The sequence below is a fragment of the Carica papaya genome, chromosome 2, assembly GCF_054855325.1.
Source record: "Carica papaya isolate Zhongbai chromosome 2, ASM5485532v1, whole genome shotgun sequence".
NCBI lineage: Eukaryota > Viridiplantae > Streptophyta > Magnoliopsida > Brassicales > Caricaceae > Carica > Carica papaya.
In genome coordinates, this window is record NC_142310.1 from 15,713,886 (window position 1) to 15,734,168 (window position 20,283).

The following is a 20,283-nucleotide window of genomic DNA, read 5'->3' on the forward strand; positions in this document are numbered from 1 at the left end:
AATTAAATATTTCTAAAAGTATTTTATTTATTAAAATAATTTTAAAAAATGATATTATTTAAATAACTAAAATTATTATTTTTGATTGTGATGCATTGTATTAGTCCAATATTTATTACTAATTGTATAACATAGTAACTAACATAGTCTCATATTTTACTTTCAAAAAATTTTTACAATATATTTGGTATATTTTACCAAATATTATTTTTTTTTATCTTAAATTGTTAATTTTCCATTTATTATAATTTAGTTTTTTGACAATAAAAAAGTGAACTTGCAGAAAAAGAAAATCAGTAACCATGTAAGAGGAAGAGAGTTTCTTACTCTTTAAATAAATTTTCATTTTGAGATTAATTTATCATCACAAATACCTTTTTTTTTTTTAGAAAATTAGTTGATTCATTCAATTTGTTAGACTTCCTTTAAAATCATCATAAATTTAAAAAAAAAAAGAAAAAGAAAAAGAAAAAGAAAGCTTTTACTTTGATCAAACTCAATAAACTCATCCACGTTCTTAAACCAAGCTATTAGAGTAGCTACAATATCATCTAGATGGCTCCGAAACACAGAAGAGTGGCAATAGACTTAGCCCAACAGATCTCTATGAGATCTTAAGAAATATTTTGGGTTGGGATTGAGGGTTTACCAATTAGACTAGATCAAGATCTAAATAAATTCATTTTTTAAAAGCTTGGATGGTCATACCTCGACTTCAACCTCCTTAGAGATAGTAATAATTACTAGATTACTGGCTTTATAGTTAATGTGGGCATTAATAACCTGATCTAAATATAGATTAGGAGAGCAATGGAAAGACTCTAGTTTACATAAGATTACAGTTTCTGCAGTGTTATTATTGAGCTTATCTCTTTATAACTTAATCACATTTGGAGGGTCATGTTAACAGCAGGCATAATGGCACGAGGGATGAGTCGAGGTTCTTTAGTCTAATGAGAAGATATTTGAATGCCATAGTCTCGCACATCCATTCAGACGATAATACCTGAACACTTTACATACTTGGCCAATCTAACCCCCATTGGTCTTAGTAGACTGCCTCACACACTGGGTGATGTAGCATACTTATTTCGCCTAGATAACTGTGATACTGCTTCGGCCCATCTAATGAGTGTTGTATTTAAATAAATATTTTGAACATAAAATTACTCTCCATGTCAATTCAATGAGACAAAAGAAAAAAATTAACAGAAACATACCTTGATTCATTGTGAAATTGATTGTTCTTGATTGTTAGGGTTTAATTTTTCTAATTTAAAATAATCTTTGAGTCTGTAGATTTTTCTGTTGAAAAGAGGAAAAAAAAACCTCTCGATTATTTAAATTGGAGACCATAACCCTTTAAAAAGACATATTTTTATTATTTCTAATTTGGCTTCTCATCAAATTAGAAATAATAATTTGATCTTAATACATTAAATCCATGATAATTTCATACTTTAAAGTTAATTATCAACTTTATTAGACCACCAATTAAATTAACTATATTTTAGAATAGTAATACATATAAAATCATATATGTATGCCCATATTGCATTTCTTGTTTCAAATTTTTTTTTGTGGGATCATAAAACGTGTAGTCCCTAGATCGCTCTAAGTAACCAATGAAGTAGCTGCTTATTGCTTAAGAGTCCAATTTCTTTTTATTTAGCCTATAAGGTCTAGTCTCATATGAAAATTCCCAATTATGAAGGTGCTTCAGACTAGCCTTTCGGCCTATTCAAAGCTCATAAGGTGTTTTGACACCTACTTTAGTCGACACTCTATTAAGGATATAAGCTACTATCTTTAGTGCTTCTCCCAAAAGTGACTCTAGTAAGATAGAATGAGTAATCATGGTACTTACTATATCCTTAAAAGTCATGTTTCGTCATTCAGCCACACCATTCATGTTGGGCGAACCTGGTATAGTGGACTATGGAATGATTCCACATTCCTTTAGGAAGTTAGCAAATGGCCCTGAACGTTTTTATCCTAGACCATCATATCTATCATAGTATTTATTACCACAGTCAGATCTAACACACTTTATTTTCTTATTAAGTCAATTTTTAACTTCAAATTTGAAAATGTTGAACACGTTGAGTGACTCTAACTTTTCATAAATAATATATAGATACCCATAACGTGAGTAATCATCTATGAATGATATAAAATATCATTGACCATTCTAAGAAGCCGAAAGAAATGGGCCATATATATCCATATGTATCAATTCTTAGACGCCTGAGGATATATTGACACCTAATCTATTTTGTTTAGTCTACTTTCCTTTGATACACTCAACACAAACATCTAAGTCTGTAACATCAAATGAATCTAAGATACCTTTTTATACAAGTCATTCAATTCTAGATTTGGATATGCAACCAAAACGCTTATGCCATAACTTTGTTAAATCATCATTATTTTAACTTACGTTTAGTACCACGTGAATCCACATGCAAGATTTTATTTAATGATGCAATAGTATCATGTATTTAATGAACCAGTTCTAATTGTTCTAGAATTGAATGAAAGAGAAAAATGATTATTTCCTAAGGAATAATGGTAACCAGATTTGTCTAAAAGGAAAACACAAATCAAATTCTGCCTAAACGATGCTACAACAAAAGTAGCTTTTAAATATAGATAACAACCAATTCCTAATAACAAACTAAAATGCCCTCTTGCTTCAGTTTTCACTAATTGTCATTACCCTTATAGATGTATCTTTCAATATCAATTGGCTTTTGGCAGCTCAGAAAACCCTTCATAGAAACACTTATGGGAGTAGTAGTACCAGAATCTAACCCCAAGTGTTTTTAGGTACAAAAGCTAAATTAACATAAGAACATACTAAAGTATGAAATGTACATTTCTTTGGACACTAAGTGTGATATTTGGCACAATTCTTCTTTACATGTCTAGGCTTTCCATAAAAGAAATATGTTTTTTTCTATTTTACATTTGTTTTGTCCATGACTATTAGCAGCATCACAATCTTTTTTTCTTTTTTTGCCCTTATTTTTAAAGGCGTTAGCTAGATGAGCACTTTGAGTTTTCTCTTGCTTCAATCTATTTTCCTCTTGCACATAATATGAAATGAGCTCACTGAGAGTCAAATTTTCATTTTGACAGTTATATCTGACTTTGAATTGACTGTATTGTGCATGAAGTGATATTAATATTAAATGCACGAGTAAGTCTTCGAACAACTCGAGCTTTAGTGCCTTAAATTTTGAAGCAATATGACATGTCTCCATGATGTACTCCGTAATAATTTCTTTTGCTTGTATACTTTATTAAAATCAAGCTAGTTAAACGCGTACTTGTTCAGCATTATCGTTTTTTGCAAAATGTTTCTCAATTTCAGTAAGGAACTCCCTGACATTAGTAATCTTGTCAGATACTGCCCCTCTAAAGGGTTTTAGATTAACACGTTTAATGATCATTACACTCAAATGATTAGACCGTTCCCACTTCTCACAGTATCTTCTCAAATCAAAAGCACTTTCAACAATAAGAGGAGGAGGTTACTCAGTTCTTAATACAAGGTCTAGAGCATGTAGCCTCGAATGATTAACACGTTCTCTTTCCAATCCTTAAAATTTGACACATTAAATATGAGAATATTATTTGCATTAACATACACAGTAGTAGCAGATATGATTGAATCAAATAAGCACATATGTTCACATAACAAGCCAAATAATTAATATTTAAATTTTAAATAATTAATGAATACATCTCAAGTTATCTAGCACAACATTAATATCAAGTCTTTGTACAGTAATATCAACTTGTAAGTGGTACTCTTAGTGTAGTGATCAAATGTTAATAATAAATCCTGCCAAATAATAAGTCATCACCACAAAAATTTGCAATTCGGCAAAATTTTACTCTTCTTTTGGGCCGACTAACATCTGCATGAATCAAACATCGTAACATTTTTTATAAGCTAATCTACACAAAAGAGGTTACTTTGGCAACATCTTGTTTCAATTAATTATATTAAATGTTAGACAAACTCAATATATTATAAAGATGCACCAAAAATTATTTATTCAACTTGCTCGTAGTGTTGTTGCACAAAAAATACTATTATAATACCAAAATTTGCTACATGTGTATAAACATGGCATTCCATATACAACATATACATCTGAATTATTCTTAAACGTGCAGCAATACTAAAAGTATCATGGGCATGCAATTATGTTTTAAACCAAATATAAAAAATAGTATATTAATAGGCTATATTACCATATATATATTATATATACGTTAACGGTTATATAGATATAAGTAGACCATGCCTAATTCACAACCTAGTTAATGATAAGATAGTAAAATCTGGTGGAATGACCTTGTATATTTTTCCCCTTGTATATTTTTTCCATAAGGTTTATATGCAAAAACATATTTCTTACATCAAATTGATGTAATAGTTAATCTAAGTTTATAGCAAGAGGTAGAAGTAATTTAATAATATTCAACTTCGCTAAATTGGAAACATCTCTTGGTAGTCTATACTAGATGTTTAAATAAAATTTTCACTACTAGTCTCTTCTCTGTTGACCCATATGCATTGTGTTTAATGAAAAGCATCTATCTACGTCCCACTATTTTTTTCTCTTTGGGTAGTGTTGCCATATATCGTTCTTCTATAATGTTGTTATACGTTTAATTGTACTTTGGTCCATTTAAGATCATTCAAGGCTTCCTATATTATATTTGGAATATGATTATATGATAACTTTTACTTTGGGAGATTTTGGATAATCTCTGGATTGAGATATAGTTGGCAGCTAGATACTTCATTCTTTATCTAATGATCTAGATAATATCAATTTAATAGTTCACCATGGTTATGTCTAAAACATAATTTTTAGCAAATAAAGTCATTTGTAGTACTATTAGAAATGAAGTTTAGGGTTTACACCCCAGGAGTATTCTCAAAAGAATGGTTAGTTGGTAATAAAATATGCGGGGTAGGTTGTTCTCACCACTCTTAGTCTCTGTATCATCATTTCCTATAGTTATCATCATCAAATTCATAAGAGTCACTAGTTGAATTCTAATTACATCACCTTGAGCATCATCATACACTAATGGAGTCTGTATACCAGTTATAACAAATAGTAGCAAAGTAAATTCAATCATGTTGTCATTTTATTTTCTTCCATGTTCCTATCTTTAAAGCATGGCCACTTTTTCAACTATCCACAATATTTTTGTTGATTGTTTAATAACTCTCCTATTCAAGAAAAGTGACATCCATTGTTGAATGAGGTCAATAAGTAGTTGAATTATAGCACATGGAGTGTTTCTTATGCACTACATACCTTAAGAAAACACAAGAAGCAACACATGGATAAAGTTTCATTCGTTGATTTTTGTGAAGGTGAACATGAACTACAGAATCAAATATTCATAATAGAAGCATCTAGATAGAAGATAACGATACATGATAAGAAAGAGATAGTATTCATAATTCAAAGTCCAAGACTTAAGATGACATTTAATTCAGCATGTAATCTGTAGTAATAACTTCATATGTCCAATAATGTCCAGGTGCATTTGCCTATATGTCAATTTTTTTTGCTCTACGACACCAATTTCTCATGGTGTTTAAGAACGAATGATTTATGATAAGGACCTTGTGCTTGAAAATATTCTTGTAACTCATTATTATTGTATTCTTTGCCATCAACAATATAATATGAAGTTTAACAAAAAAAATATGTCGTGATCTTATTATGAAACGAATAAACGATTTCGAGCACCTCACTTTCATTTTTCATCAAATAAAGCCAACTAATACGCGTGCAATCATATATAAACTTCATAAACGTCTTAACTTTTGAGAAATTAAAACGAAAGTAGGATACCAATATCTTAATGAACTAATATAAACAAAATCTCACATTTTTTAAACCTTATTGGGTAGGAAACATAACGACTCTTAGCTAGAATCAAGTTTAACATCTAAAATCGGATTCATTTAAACTAAAGAAAAAACTTGGAAGCACTCGCTTTAAAGAAAGGATGGATATTCTAGTTGACAATGCCATAACCAAACTAGTTGCTCTTTGTCACTAGTCCAATGCACGGTATTTGCCTCGCTTAAACTGAAATCATTCATGTCATACAACACCTTCCTTTTTTAATACCACGACAAATAATCTTCTAATGAGAATATCTTAGAATAAATAAGAACTTGGGTAAATTAGTGCGAAACAGTTTAGGTTTTTAGTAGCTTGGTTCACAGTTTATAATATACTCCAAAAGTATAGTACAAATAAAGTATTTGGTAATGAAAAATAGAGTGCAAGAGTCACTCTACCAATAATTCTAATAGGATGATCCAAAAATTTAAATATATATGATATTTTTTATATATAGATTATCAGGTCGAGTTTAGATAAATTTATCACGATCAAACCCAAAATCCGACAAGTACTGATTATGTGAGAAGTCTATCCTGCCACAGTTTAGATTAGATTCGGTTCAAGATTACAACAGACTCAAGGGATCTTAAATAGGTCATAATTTTTTTTTTCTTTTCCATCTCTAGAGTCAATAATCCAAACATGGAAAATCTCTTGTTTATAGAGAAGCTAAATACAATCATCATTACCTAAACCAGTAAGAACCACAAATTCTGTGCTTAAGAATATTATAATTATATATGATATTTTAAATACAAAATTGTATACACATTGAGGTTCAGTGCTTGAGAATATTACAATTTAATAATGTTATACACGATTCTGTGCTAGAATTATTAATATTCTATAAATAATGGAAATAAAAAACTAAAGAAAAATCCCAATAAACTATTCACAAGATCCTCTATCAATAGCTTTGATCAACATATAATATATGTATATAGTTCATACATTATATGTAGTTATATGCAATATATATAGATTTATAATCAATATATGTTATATGCATTGTATACATGCCTTGTTAGTGTTCGGTGAACAAAGTGGTACAATAAGAAATAGGATATAAGAGAGCTAAAAAGGATTAAGGAAAAAAAAGTTATTTGTTTGGTGTGCATGGAACAAAATAAGAAAAAAATATACTATACTTCATGTTTAGTAACACTACTGTATAAATATATTTGACGTTTAGTCAGGAGATGTATGTTCTTACCTTTTTTCAAGATGTTAAATGTTCTTAGTGTGTCTTCCATAGAGTAAACAGATCATAAAATTAAAAAGAAGTCATTGCATAAAACAAAATGTGGCGTAGAATTACTTTTAACATTCTTTTTGTGCTGATAAAATTTAAATATGCAAATTTCCAAATATTGTTACTCCTTAAATAAATTATAGTAATAAAAAGACTTTAGTTTAAAACTTCTTTAGATTAATTTATTTGAATAAAATAAAAGCAGTTTCAGATCATTCATTGAATTTATTGTCATTAGCTTTCGTTGGCCTCATGAATTAATGCATTGTTTATCTCTATATTTTTTTTCTTGGTGAGGTGCATATCTCTATGATTTTATAATAAATCAATTTTTATCTTCTAACAAAATTTACATCATTTCTTAATTGAATTAAATATATTTTTTTAATTTTAACATTAACTATGTCTTCATTCAAGCTCATTTAATCAAGATAAAAAATATACTTCGTTGAAATATAGTGCTAATTTATAGAGAAAATTTACAAACTATTTAATTTATTCCAAATATAGTGCTAATTTAACTACAAAATGATAAAAAAAAAATAATCACCTAAAATATTTTAACTTAAAATTAAAACCAAGTGTTCTAAATTTTATCAAAATTAATAAAATTTAAAATGTATTATATCAAGTCAATCTTTATCGTTTTAAATAAAATTTTTATTTTCTAAAAAAGCTAAACTAAATATATACTGTAAAATAAATTGTAATAATATTGTTTGATTTTTGTATTAATACATAATCCTAGAAAATAAAAGGCATTTCTTTTTTCCTTAGCTAATGCTCACGCATAGGCTGACAGTCCCTGCCTATTGTTTGATTTTTCTTTCCTGGCGATTCTAAAGGCTGGGATACTAAGCTTGGAACTGTCTGTGCAAAGAGAGGATATATAACCAGTTCCACTAATGTTGCCTTGGTAAACTATGAATATCGCGTTCAATGGCCTCAAGGCACCAATTACGTTTAGTAGTTTCAGGTTCTGCTGTAGATATACGTAGGATCTTGTTATGATAATCATATAGGGTTTCTCGGTGGCCAATGCTGATATATGTGATGCCTGCGGCTTCAATTTTCCTGTATAAATGGACCTGCAGAAAGAGAAATGACACTGATAGAAGCATGTGTAGCAGATGAAATATCAGGACGGTTGGAGAAGAGCAGATTTTGCCTTGTGCAGGAAAAATAGCAGGAAACTACATATTAACAGTTAAGATCTAAATAAATATATCATGAGAATTTTTAGATAATAAATTGAACTAATTATTTTAAAAATTTAAGTTAATGAATTCAAAAAACCATTAAGCTCGTGATATATTTCTATTTCTTTTAATTCATATTTAGAACAGCAATTACGACTTGAACTCTAGATTTTTGCTTCTACTACCATCTTAAATAACAAATTAAACTGATTATCCAAAAAACTTAAGACCAATATAAAGTGACTAGAACTTTCAAAACAAAAATCAGCAGAAAGTAGCCCTCATGACCAAAGTTTGTAAGGCCGATGTAAATAACTAGAACCTGCAGGACCAAGAAAAATATAGAACACCTAAAGAAAACCATTAGACCAAAAGAAATTTCTTGTTTGGCTCTAAATATTACAGAACTTTGCATGATAAAAAACGAGAACGACACTTTTACAGAATCCAAAAGTTACCTCATTGGCTTTGTCTAAAGCACTGGTAGATTCATCTAGTAGAGCCAGCTTGGGTCTTGCAAGCAATAAACGTGCAAAAGCAAGACGTTGTTGCTCACCAAGGGAGAGAACACTGGACCATTCACATGTCGAATCCAGACCTCCAAATCGAGGCAGTATGTAGCCAAGCCGGACATCTTCTAAAATACGTATAAGATCATCTGTTCTGGGTTTATTAGAGTTTGATGTCCTCATCAAGAAAGGCAAGGAACCTATGAAATAATTTAGTGAGACTAGTTACGTTATATCTTCATATCATACAATCGGGATTCGGATGCGCAGGAAACTAAATGTAGAGGATGTTGACAGAAATTGATTGAATGCTTTTGCTTATATTATATTTTAATACTGTAAAATTGGGAGGGAAATGCAGACAACTATTGATAAAGGATGTGGATAGACAGTAGAAGCCAGCTAATGATTCTAAGATGATCAATGTATGTAACGTCCACTGTATGTCCATAAACATACGTGAAGATAACTTCTACACACAAAATATGGTTGAAAAAAAGCAATCAATCAGGCTCAAGAATAAACACATATGTGGACAAAGATAACGTAAGAAAGTATAAGTACCATTGACATCCGACCCCTCTGGTTCAATTCCTACCAAATCTCTATCTTATTTCTTTTAGTTAGATATTGAAAACATTTTTGGGCCAAAAGCTAAATGCGTCTGTACTTTCTCAAATTATTCAATTAAACCCTTAAAGGAATTTTTGCATTCAATTGATTAAATTAACTGGCTGAACCTCATGTACCTTCCATTATCCAAACCTCCTCCAGAGAATCCTTCCTAGGGTTATCCCAGACCACTCTCCAATTTAGTTGGAGTTGCAGGGTGTTCCTTGGATCCATACCTTTTTTGCTAAGAGAACAAGTGAATCAATGCGAATGACTTTTGCAACTTATTAGCATTTGGTGGAATGAGGTTAACGTGGATGGATTTGCTAATTATGTGGGGGCTAGGAGCTAATATTAATTATTGGGTTAAAGATTGGAGTAAGGAGGTTTTAGCCAAGACATTGACAAGGGTTTGGTAACTGAATGATCTTCAAGATAGGAAGCAAGCTGACGTGGGCCTATCTGAAGCCAAGAGTGAAAGGAAGCAAGTTATCAAGGTGGATCTTGCTAATCTCTTTCTTATGGAGGTTATCAAGGAGAGCATTGTGCCTCTTTTTGCAGATTTGTTTAACAAAGGTAAACTTTGTGGCCTTACTCAGCTCTACCCTTGTCATCCTGATTCTAAAGATTAAGGAAGCATTTAATGTTAAAAACTGTCTTATTGAGATATATATATTAATTTTGATGAATGAAAACAATTAATTTTTCTAATATTTATTATATTAAGTTCTTAAAATATAAAGTGCAGCAAAGTTCAAGAAAGAACAAAGAGACATGAAGATCTCTAAGAAGAACAGTGCAAAAGAAAAGTAAAAGACTAATATGTAAAATCAATTACTCTTGTAAGTAGAAACTTCAAATTATTAGCTCAAATGGAAAAAAAAAAAAGCAACGCAATGTCATTTATCTTTGAAGTGCTTTTTTAGAAAATACGTTTTTTGTATTTTATGTGAAATTTTATTTTAAAATGATTTTATGTGAAAATAAAAGTTGGACGTAAATTTGTTGGAATTAAATTTATGAAAAAATACACTATATCATCACATAGAGAGGCGTTTAGATGATGGGATGTGATGAAGTGCGCAACCTACTAATAGGATGTGATGAAGTGCACATCCTACTAATATTGTCACATCGAAAGGTGTTCAGATGATTTGATCTGACAAATTGCATCACACACTATATCATCACATCGAGAGATGTCTAGACATTGTAATGTTACAAAGTATGTCACAATACATCATCACACCAGGAAGTGTTCAAACAATATGATGTAATGAAGCGCGTCATGCTGCCTTATCACACCAAGAGGTGTCTAGCCAATAGGATGAAATGAAACACGTCACTCAGATTTCATCATCTTGACACTTTTCCCGTAAATTTCAATATATTGAGAACATGTGATGAAATAATAAAATGCATTTCATCACATCATACCCGAATCTGTAACTTTTTAAGACACGAATTTTCTGAGAATTTAATGCTCAAATTAGGCTCTCTCTTGTGTCTAAGGACTATATTTTCATATGATCTTTAAATATCTTCCTTGTACTTTATTTTAGACAGATTATTTTGAGAAATCAAGCACAAAGCTTTCATCTCTCTTCAACTTGTATAATCACCATTCAAGAGAGAAAAATCTAAAATTTCAACTTCTATTATCAAGCGCATTGTAAAAGAGATGTGAGAAACTACTCTCGAGTGCTTTAGTGCTTATGAAAACACTTGTAAGGTGAAGCTAGGCATCTCAAACTCTAGCATTTATAACAGGCTGTTGAAGAATAGTAAAAAGTTCAAGTTGTTAACTTGAGTACAAGATGTATGCACGAATTGAGTATCCGAACTTCTATAAAATACTGTTCACAATCCTTACCTCATTTACTTTCATATTATAAACTCGTTGTGAGTATTTAAAACTCACACAATTCGTTCGTACTTATATTAGTTAAAAAATTGTTAAGATTTCAAAAATTCTGTTCATCCCTCCCTACTGAGTTGCCTAAGATATTTGGGTCAACAGGCCTATTAGTCTACTGGGCAATGTCTACAAGTTTCTTGCTAAGGTTCTCGTTGTTAGATTAAACAAAGTTATAGGCCATGTGATGGGTGAGAGTACACATGCCTTTGTGCAAGGTCGATAGATCATGCAGGCTGCCAATATATTGCCAATAAAGTTGTTGACTCCATCCATACATCTGGTACCAAGAGTGTTTCAAACTCGGAACTAGAAAAGCCTATGTCCATTTTTCTTGGTCTTTTTTACTCTACGTACTAAAGAAGATGTGTTCTGGCGATAGATGATTGGATTAAGAGTTGTATTTCTTCTGCTCCTTTTGCCATTATGGTCAGCAACAGCTCCTCTGACTTCCTTTCTATCTCCAGAGTTTTAAGACAAGGATATCCTCTTTTTCCATTTCTACTTCATGTTGGTTATCTAGGCCCTCCCCCATATAATCCAGATGGCCAGGACTGCTAACTTGCTCTAGCATTTGGAAGTGGGTAGTGGTGATCTAAGAAGGGAATTACTGATCTCCTGTTTGCTGATGATACTTTCTCTTTTGCAAACTTGAGAAAGATCATATGGTGAACTTTACATGCATCCTTATCTGTTTTGAGGCTTCCTTTGTTTTGATGGTTAATCTTGGCAAGTATGAAATGGTCTCATCAGGAGAAAATGCTTCTGCTTGAGATTTGGTCAGCCTCTTAGAATGGAAAGAGTTTAACTTCCTATCAAATATCTTGTGGTGCCCCTTGGAGCCAAATATAAGGGCGGCAATATTTGGGATCCTCTTGTATCTAAGATGAATAAAAGGCTTTCTACACAAAAGAGCATCTTTTTAACTAAGGGCAGGTAACTCACTTTGGAAAAAGGCACTCTTTTGACCTTGCTAAATCAATCTCTTGTCTTTTCTCCTCAGTCCATCTAAGGTGACCAGAAGACTTGAAGCTACCATAGCCAGTTTCTATGGAATGACTTCAAGGAGCACAAAAGATACCAACTTGTAGCTTCGAACACTGTTTAAAGGCAGATTGATAAGGTTGGGCTTGGTATCAAATCTTTGAGGTTGATGAATAGACCTCATTTGACCAAATGGCTCTAGAAATTCATGTCCTTAGAGGAGGATTTATGGAAGGGAGTCACGATTGCTAAATATGGGTGGAAGAAAGAGGGCGGCAAGCAGAAATAACCAGACAACCCCATGGTACCAGTCTCTAAAAGGGGACTAGAAAGGCTTGGAGTCAGGCAATCGATTTATTATGCTTCCGGGTTTTTCTATTAGAGTAAGCTTTTGGCATGACCATTCCTGTAGGAATGTTCCATTAAAAATTTTATTTCGAAGATTGTATAATCTAGCTAGACCTGGAGAGCCTCAATTTGTGATCATGTGCAATGGCACATTCCCTCCAATCCATCTTGGGACCTTTTCTTTTTCTTGCAATGTTAATGATTGGAAGATCGATGATTTCACCACCTTATTATCTATGCTGAATACTTGTCTCTTACTATTGAGCTGCCTCTCATTGCTGACCACAAAATGCTCCCATGACCAGAGCTCTGCATACCACACTCTTGCCATTGGGGATCTTCACTCCTCATGATGATAAATGTTTTCAATCCATATCTCCTATTTATTTGAGCTGTGAGAGATTGATATAGGGGAACCAGAAGGGTAGTAGAGATTAGAGATGGAGGCATTAGTGTAATGGGCATAATTTGGGTGAAAAGAACTCGGAGATATATTTTGAACTTTTTATAGCAGTACATTTGTTTTATTAAATGATTTCTGATATGTTCATTGGGATGCTGATAAAGTGAAGGAAAAGGGATGAATGGCTGGCTTATGTTGAATTGAATTAGAACAAGAGGGAACTGCAAACCAAAAACAAAAAGGATTACCCAACACCGGATGAAATGAAGGTTAGCAATGCAGATGAATCTGATGTGAGCCCAGACACAACAAGGACTCAAGGCGATGGCCGAGGGAATGATGAAGGAGAAGCCACAAGCAAGCTGCCATTATTTCCCGTTCCGTCTCAGAAGAGAAAGGCCACCAGTGTACGGGTTGGACTTGGGCAAATAGGAAACTAAATTCAACTGCCTCTGGAACCAATTACAAGAAGTCGGGCCAAGAAATTCCAGAACACCTTCAATCTTTTGGTTCAAGAGTGGCTGAGCAACAAGATCGCATGTGAAGCCCAAGAAAAGACCCAAGGGAAGATATACAGCAAGAAGATCCATGGACAGTATATGCCACCCATGTGACCCTCCTTTGGCACATGTGCAGGCAGCCACATGAGGGGGAAGGATCACCCGCACATGCGGGAGCATTGCCCGGATGAAGCAGCATGAGGGGCGTGCAGGACAGCAGCTGGCGCACGCCACAGAAGCGCGCACGTGCGCCCACACGCCCCATTCTGCCACACACGCAGGGGCGCACGCAGAAGAAGCTTCCGAGCCCCTGGGGTACGCAACCAGCAGGCACACCCCATCCGCATGCACGCAGACAGCCTATTCTCCCCTTTTTTGAGTCCAACGTGGACTCCCACTTCTTCTCCTATTTCCAATATGAGTTCCCTTCAGATTTCCACTCAAATTCAAAGATAATTTAGGCATAAAAGGCACTGAAGGGATCAGCTACAAGGAGAAGAATTCTGCTTCAAGAAAAATACGCATTATTTTATTAATTTATTTGAATTTTTAGATTAGGATTCTTTATTTAATTAATTTTCAGCAAGAGTCCTAGTTAAATTAGTGTTAAAATTTCAAGTAGAAATATATAATCCTACTACGAGTCTTATTAGAAAATAAATGTCTACATAAGGATCTTAATCCTTAGATTGTAATCACAATTAATTAAGTTTCAAGTTTTTACTTACTTCTTAAGATTAGCTTTGCTAATTTTGTGAGTGTTTTTAAGTTCTTCAAGTTAGAGAGTTTTCAGAAGTTTTGTTGAGTTAGGGAATCAGAATCGCTTTATCAGGTAAGCTGTAGCGTCCTTTTTTTTCTTAAATTTTTCAATTATCTTGATTATTATATTTCATATTGGTGGGTGTAGTTTCAAGTAGGAAAGGTGAATTAGGTGGTTGAAATCTTTTGATCATATGTTGGCGTGATCCCAGAAACAACGAATACTCAAGAGGACGCAAAAACAAGCCATCTGAAAATGGGAAGAATACAAGTGTTCAAGATGAACAAGGGCTAACAAGAAATCAAATCCAATTGCCCATAGGTCCGAATACAAGAGTCGGGCAAAGAAATTCCACAATATTTTTAATTTTTTGGTCCCAAAGTGGGTGAATAATGCGATCACCATTGAATTCCAAGAGAAGGCCCAAAAGAAGCTATCCGGCCCAGAAGACTGCGGACAGCACGTGCGGTGGATGTGACCTACCTTCAGCACATGAGCGGAGCATGACATGTGTGAGAAGATTCACCTGCACACGCAGGACATTTTCCAGCGTGAAGCAGCACGCGGGCCGTGCGAGCAGCAGCACCCAATAGCGCGTGCTCGCATGTGCACAGACAGCATGACACGTGTGGCCCAGGTGCATGCGCGTGGCAGCCCAGGCACATGCCCAGATCCAAGCACACGCGCGAGATCGACCCACGTGGCCAACTGATCCGACTCATACACCCAGCCTGCACGACTAGCGCAGCAACCGCACACAACTCATGCGTGCACAGCAAGCTACCTGCACGGCAACTTGTTCCTAAGTCCTTTGGTCTCCTTTTCTTACTTTTCCAAGTTCTCCAAGAATTCTAAGACTTCTACAAATTATCCCATGTATTCAAAGTACCATATTGAAAGAGGATTTCAACTCAAATTGGAAGTCCAAGAAAGACCAAGGTACTGGAAGATTTGGATAAGTAGAAAAAAATATTTTATTAATTATTTAATTATTTTAGATTATTTCAATTAAGTTAGAATAACACTTAATTATTTTAATATTTTTGTATTTGTTTTCTACTTAATTATAATTTAAGAGTTTGAATAGCAATTAGTAATTCTATTCAAATTAGAATTAATCAATAAAAGCCTAAAGGTTTAAATCTATAGGTTGTAATCACAACTTTTGAAATAAATAAAATTAAGCTTTTGCCTTCTTCAAAATTAGTTGTGGCTAATTTCTTTAGTGTTCTTCAAGTTCTTCAAATGTATGGAGTGTTCAGAAATCTTGTTGAACCAAAAAGTTGGGATTGACTCATCGAGTAAACTGTGACATCCTTTCTTCTTTTATTTTTCTCTATTATCTTGTTTTTACATGCCATATAAGTGGGTGTAAATTCAAGTAGGGAATGAGACTTAGATGGTTAAGTCTTCTGATTGCATGCGTTGTTTGAGGTTTCGGTAGTCAAAATGATCATCTCCATACCCTCCGGTGTCAGCTGGCTGAGGCTCCTAGTAAATCTACTCTTTACTGTCTTAGCATTCTTGTTTATAAATTAGCATTCAAATTCTTTTGATTGCTAGTTCGTTCTGTATCCTGCTTAAATTTATATTATCCGTTTAATTCCAGTGGCTATGTGTTTCTTTCATTAGTAAAAAAAATTTAAAAAAATAAAAAAAATCCAAAAATATCTCAATTGCACACCGTAAGGCAATTGGCATGTTGTTTGTATTCAAATCATACAAAAGAAGAGTAACCATCTTATTGTGTGACCGAAAACCTTTGAAGTGTCAAAAGAAGAGTAAATCACCTATTAGGTGTACATGAAAACTTTTGTTTTCATTCTGTTGTATATAGCAAAGAAAAATTAACTCACTCTTGTGAGTGAAAACCATTTGCTTCCCTTTTTTTTATTTTGTTTTGCATCTTGAAATTTTGGCATAACGTTGCATAAAGAAATTTGACAAGCTGTAGAGGGTAGCCATCATTGGGGTAGTATAACTAGGATACAACTTTCGGTTATATCCATCAGGATTGATCGGATCCCTTACACTTTAAATTAGTACTTGTTTCTTTGTGATCTACATTTCTATCTTTCAGGGTGCTTTTGTTATATTACATATCTAAATGATTAATTGTTTCTAGTTACTAAGCATAATAAAAACACACAATTCCTTCTTCTGTGTGCTTGTTTTTAACCTTCTATAGAAATCAAATCCCCTTATAACGCGATCGCAGTCGAAGACATACCTAAGCTGGTGGAAGAAAGGAAGAGGACTAGCACTAATGACCTCCCGAGAAATGAAATGAAGCATTTCCGAAGTGAGAGTACTCAAGCCAACTCTATTTCCGACCAAGTATCAAACAATGAGGCAAAATCCACCGGACAGAAATCCTGGCATAGGAAGAAACGACACAAGAAAATATTGAAAACTCAGAAGGTAACAAGGTTCACTGCCAAAGAACGACTCTGCCCAAAAATCCTTACCCAAGAGGATGGCTCAGATGTTGTTTGGGTATGGGTACCCGTGGGGTACACACGTGTAGCAATGCACGTCAGGATATAGGGTCGCCATATCTATTGGTATTACGAGAGCCTATGATGCTCAAACCAAAGCAACCATATTCCCCGCAAGACGACAAGTGGCAAGAAGGCTCCTTAGCATGTGTGCGGAATTTCCAACGCATAAACGAGTCCTCTCGTGCATGTGCCAAGCGTGCGAGCCAACCTGCACGTCCTGTGCGCATGCAAGCGCACACAAACATGGCCCGCAGGCCTATGCGCACAATAGTGCCCACGTGCAAGGCCTATAGGCCCCGCCTGCAGGACAAGCTGCACGAGCGTAGGCCTATCCAGCCAAACGCGCGCCTAGCGCGAAGCTGGGCCAGTCGCGCACACATCAAGCCTGAGCCCAATGCACAGGTCCAATCCGCGGGCCCGTTCCGCGCGACCCACGTGATCCTCTCAGCCCGGCCCGCACAAATCACCCGACCTGCAACCCGGCTAGCTCTTCACTTACTTGAGTGTTTCTCGGACCCCACCTCTACCTTTTCACATGTTTTAATTAATTTCCCCGCGTGTCTTACATGGAAAATACATGGGATAATTTCATCTCTTTTAAATATTTTTTATACTTATTTTAATGTAAATTAATATCCCTAAATTTATTTCATTTAAATTCTATATTATGATAGAATATTATTTTATTAATTTTCAAGTGCTTAAAACCATTTAAAACTATTTTGGGAAAAGTCTATATAAAGTTCTTTGCCTATAGGTTGTAAACACACTTGAGTTGAGAATAAAACTAAAACCTATCCGTTTTCTCAATTAGCAGTTTGCTAATTTTTTTTACCTTTTTCAAGTTCTTCAAGAAGTAGGAGTCTTCAAAAGTTTTATTGAGCCAAAGAGCAAAGATCAACTCATCAGTAAGTCCGTAACTTTTTTCCTTTTCTTATTTTTTTAATTCTCTAGTTCTTATTTATGCATGCTCATTCGGTGTTGTAGATTCAAGTAGAGGGAGGGGTTTTCTAAACGGTTAAGTTTCGATATTGCATACATTGTGTGGGTTATAAAAGTTGATTCGATCATCCCCATACCCTCTGATATAATTGAATTTTATAGATATTTTTATATTTTATTTGAGTTGATTTTGATTTTTGTCACATATGCAATTGGATTGTCTTTGATACTTTTCAGGAATGATTTTGGGACTTGAAAGCAAATTTGAGTGGATTGGAACAAGATTTAGGCGAAAAAGGGTTGATACATAAAGATGTGGGAGACATGGCCATAACACACGGCTATGTGTTACGGAGCCAGTGTTTCTGTTTCTGAGGAGTGAGACATGGACATGTTCCTAAAAGACACAGCCGTGTGCCCTATACTGGGTTAACACACGGTCATGTGTTAAGAAGACAACGTTTCTGTTTCGCTCGATGAAAGAGACACGGCTGTGTGTTGGGAGACACGACCGTGTTGTCTAAAAGCTGAAAATTAACATAATTTCGAGGAAGACACGGTCGCGTGTCAATTCAATATGGCCGTGGGACATGCCAGATCAAAATATTAAGTCTTGAATGATATAAAAAAAGGAAGAGTCCAAAAAGAAAAGGAGACCGGAGGTGGAGAAAAGACAAGACTGCTGCAGACATCAAGAGCTTCTTCCAATCGATTATTCTTAATCGTTTCATGTTTCCTTTAGATTTCATTCTTGCAATTTTCTTTAGGATGCGTAACTAAACTTTTCTGTTTGGATCTTTAATGAACCCTAAAAGGTACTTTGTGATTTCCTTATTCAATCTATGAAATATTTTTTTCCCAATCCCTATGTGTTATCTTGTACCTTAATGTATAAATAGATTAATCACCTATTTATTGATTTATGATGAATGATTGGATTGAGAAATTTATTGTTCATTAAAATATCAAATTAGCACAATAGATTAAATGTGAGTAGAAATACTTGACATGATCTATATATTTGATGATTGAATGTTAATGCACCGATTCATACTAATCTATAGAGATATGTGTGTTATTATGAAGTAGGTAGGGTAATTGATCTTGATAAAGAGATTATTAGATGATTGAATGAAATTGGGGAAAAATTCTAGTTGTAAATTAAATTAAGCAAATTCATAGTTGAGAGTGGATTCTAAGATATTAACCGTCATTATATATTGATTGTTAATTATTCTTAATTCATTGTTTTTTTTTTGTTGTTAAGTTTTAGTTCATACTCATTCTCTTAGTCATTGGCCAAATAATATCAATTAGTTGTGATTCTAATAATTGTTATATTAGTTCTCATGGGACGATATCCGATTTTATCGTTATAGTACGTGTTCGAACTAATGCACTTGTTAGGTGAGTTCACATCACAACAAGTTTTTGGCGCCGCTAATAATACTAGCAATACTAGAATTGGTTGATTATTATTAATTTGGTATTTTTACTTTATTTGTTTTGTTTTGCTAGCTATTTGCAGAGGATTCTAATGCATGACCAGAAGCAGCAAAGAGATATTGATTTTTGACCCAAAAATTGAGAGGACTTGCCATAAACTGAGAACACAACAAAGAAGTAAACGACTCCCATCTCGTGTCAGAAATTCATTTAGAAGAGGAACAACAATGATGGGTGACGAATCAGAAGGGCAAAGAGAGCGCACAATGATGGATTATACTATTCCATCTCTAACTGGAATTGAACCGAGTGTCACAAGGCAAGCTATAGTAGCTAATAACTTCGAGATTAAGCTAGCTATCATCCAGATGATTCAGCAAAGTGTACAATTTTCTGAATTCCCAGCTGAAGATCCTAATGAGCACATTGCCAATTTTTTGAAAATTTGCAACACTTCCAAGCACAATGGAGTGAGCAATGATGCAACTAGATTGAGATTTTTCCTTTTCTCATTGAAGGATAGATCTAAGATTTGGTTGAATTCGTTACTAGTTGGTTCCATGACTACTTGGGAGGATATGGCTCAACATTTTCTAGTCAAGTACTTTCCACCTTCAAAAACAACTAGGTTGATGAATGAAATCACCATTTTCGCACAAATAGATGAAGAATCATTGAATGAGTCCTGGGATTTAAGAATTTAGAATCTTCTACATCCTTTGAGTCGTGAAATTCGTTCTTTTGTCTACTTGAATAATTCTTTACAAAAATAAACATATTTTAGTATAAAATTAGATATATACGTATGCAAAAAAAAAAAAAAAAAAACTACTCCGCTGATCATTCAATTCTATACCACCAAGAGGCGTAGTTTAGCAGTTCGGCACTATGCTAGCTTAACTAGAGGTCTCACTTTTGAGCCTTGGGAACGATGTAAATCGAAAAATAAGATATTAAT

The 20,283-nt window shown here is 33.8% G+C and overlaps 1 protein-coding gene across 1 annotated transcript in view; it reads right to left on the bottom strand.

Moving 5' to 3' along the window:
* Positions 1-7,844: 7,844 nt before the first annotated feature.
* The window catches only part of ABCD2 (ABC transporter family protein), a 48,644-nt gene continuing 36,205 nt past the window's right edge, over positions 7,845-20,283 (bottom strand). Inside the window, exons 9-10 of the mRNA XM_088213402.1 lie at positions 8,864-9,114; positions 7,845-8,294 (exon numbers count right to left, since the gene is read on the bottom strand). Coding sequence (XP_088069528.1) covers positions 8,109-8,294; positions 8,864-9,114 — 437 coding nt within the window. The 3' untranslated portion in view covers positions 7,845-8,108. The remainder of the gene's footprint in view (positions 8,295-8,863; positions 9,115-20,283) is intronic.